The 2,459-nt window shown below is 39.8% G+C and overlaps 1 protein-coding gene across 1 annotated transcript in view; it reads right to left on the reverse strand.

Moving 5' to 3' along the window:
- Positions 1-340: 340 nt before the first annotated feature.
- The window catches only part of TDP2 (tyrosyl-DNA phosphodiesterase 2), a 15,338-nt gene continuing 13,219 nt past the window's right edge, over positions 341-2,459 (reverse strand). The window contains exon 7 of the mRNA XM_027847218.1: positions 341-734. Coding sequence (XP_027703019.1) covers positions 453-734 — 282 coding nt within the window. The 3' untranslated portion in view covers positions 341-452. The remainder of the gene's footprint in view (positions 735-2,459) is intronic.

Consider the following 2,459-nt stretch of genomic DNA (forward strand, 5'->3'; position numbering starts at 1 on the left):
AAACAAATGTATCCCATTTCTCATTGTCCTCTACTCGTGCTATCCTTCTTCCTGCCATCCTGGCCAAGATGAAGTCGAAGGACAAAGAAAGCCATAATCCCTTCACCAAGAAAGTTCACAGCAATAGTAGCAGCAGTACCAGAGCTAGGGACTGAGCAACCCATGTCTTCATTTCATCCACACCAACCACATAGACCGAAGAAAAATAAAAAGGCCAACTCCAAAACCACTTTTACTTAAAAGGTAGAGTTCTTAGAGAGGGAAAAAAGTGGACTTATGAAAAATCTATAGGAAGAATCTAAAAAAAGAAATAATAATACAGCAGCGAAGATCCAGCCTCTTAGGTGATATTCAACACATTTTTCCAAAGAGATTAAAAACATGAAGTTTTTGCAAGAAATCTGATAGAAAACTGTACAACAGACTTAAAAATTTACACATCTGAAAAATATTCACAGTATTACATCAAATCCACATAGAAGACCCCAGTGATCACTAGGAAATCTACCACAGTCCAGTTTTTCTAACCCTATTAGGTCCAAATTCCGTGGAACAATGTGACAACCATCTGCTGCAGGTCTGAAAAATATTCTATCAAACCGTAGTTTACAGGTGGCCTCTATCGCCAAATTAGAGTTGGCTTGTGTATCCCAAGTATAACGGCAATGCTCAGGTTTGCCCAAAAACTCCCAGACATCCAAAATTTTTTCTGGTAAGCCACCTGATTTAGAAACCTAAAAAAGATGGAGAAACTTTTCATCAAATTTTTTGTAGTCTAAAAAATCTGCTTACTTTGCTTAGATGCAACATTTAATATTAAAACAGTTAAAACAATTTATTTAACAATCCCATACAAAATATTTAGACAACTCAATATAAAAATAACTCTGCTACACAGTCATGGGAAAAAGCACAAGTATTTACTTGTGAGTTAGGTTGAAAAAAAGGGTAAATAACTTGCTGTTTTGTGAAACTTTCCTCCATTTCCCTTACTATAGGGCAAGGATTCTTTGTTATTTTTATTTTTAGAGACTCCATCTCCCTATCTCACTCAGGTTGAAAATCTAGTAGTCACATTTGGGCCAGACCCCAATGCTGATCAGCATGAAAGCTTTGACAGACTCCCCTTCTGACCTGGGGGTCATCATTTGGTGCTGGCCTTAGTGCAGACACCCAATCAGCTTAACACATTCCAACTCAGAACTCCCAAACTCAAGCAATTCACCAGCCACAGTCTCTGCTAATAGCAGGGATTACAGGAGTATACTACCAAGGATTCCTGACATGGAGTCCATGAACATGCTTTTTAAAAAAAATTGATAGGGGCAGCTAGATGTTGAAGTGGATAGAGCACCGGCCCTGGATTCAGAAGGACCCAAGCTCATATCCGGCCTCTGACACATAATACTTACTAGCTGTGTGACCCTGGGCAAGTCACTTAACCCCACTGCCCAACCAAAGAAAAAAAAACAAAAATAAAAAAACCTGATAATTGTATTTCAAAATAATACGTTTCCTTTGTAATCCTAAAAATTTTGTTTTATGGTCTGGAATGAAAAAGCCAATTTTCAACCATGACTTAAATAACAGTTCAATAGGTGACACCCTGTATAAGTTCCAAGCATGCTCCAGTTCCATTTTTCCCCTCTGAAGATTCCTGCAGTTTTTCTAAGACTTACTGTACTTCATTCTCGAAGTTTTTAAAAGCAATTAACAGGCATATATTACATGCCTATCATATGCCAAGTACTATGCTAGACACTGGGGACACAAAGACAAGAATCAAACAATCCTTGCCTTCCATTCTACCAGAGAAGACAACACATATGCTTCTAACTAACTCCAAAATAAATCCAAGGCAATTTGAGAAGTCAAACAGAAGCTGAGAGTATCAGGAAAAACTTCACATAAGACGGGCACTTGAGGGATGGCTAGGTGGCACAGTAGATAGAGCACTGGCTGTGGAGTCAGGAGGACCTGAGTTCAAATGCATCCTCACACACTTGCCACTTCCTAGCTGTGACCCTGGGCAAGTCATTTAACCCCCACTGCCTCACAAAAAAAAAAAAAATGTGGCACTTGAGCTGAGCTTTTGAAGGAAACTAGGAAAAGCAGCACAATTCATCTGAGCATCAATAAAGAGGACTGCTCAGGGGCAGCTAGGTGGCGCAGTGGATAGAGCACAGGCCCTGNAGCTGAGCTTTTGAAGGAAACTAGGAAAAGCAGCACAATTCATCTGAGCATCAATAAAGAGAACTGCTCAGGGGCAGCTAGGTGGCGCAGTGGATAGAGCACAGGCCCTATATTCAGTAGGACCTGAGTTTAAATCCGCTTCAGACACGTATACATAACACTTACTAGCTGTGTGACCCTGAGCATGTCACTTAACCCCATTGTCTAACCAAAAAAAAAAAAAAGGACTGCTCTAATGAAAACCTACATTTAGACAGAGACTGAAT

The sequence above is a fragment of the Vombatus ursinus genome, unplaced genomic scaffold (genome assembly GCF_900497805.2).
Source record: "Vombatus ursinus unplaced genomic scaffold, bare-nosed wombat genome assembly UNPS02015392.1, whole genome shotgun sequence".
NCBI lineage: Eukaryota > Metazoa > Chordata > Mammalia > Diprotodontia > Vombatidae > Vombatus > Vombatus ursinus.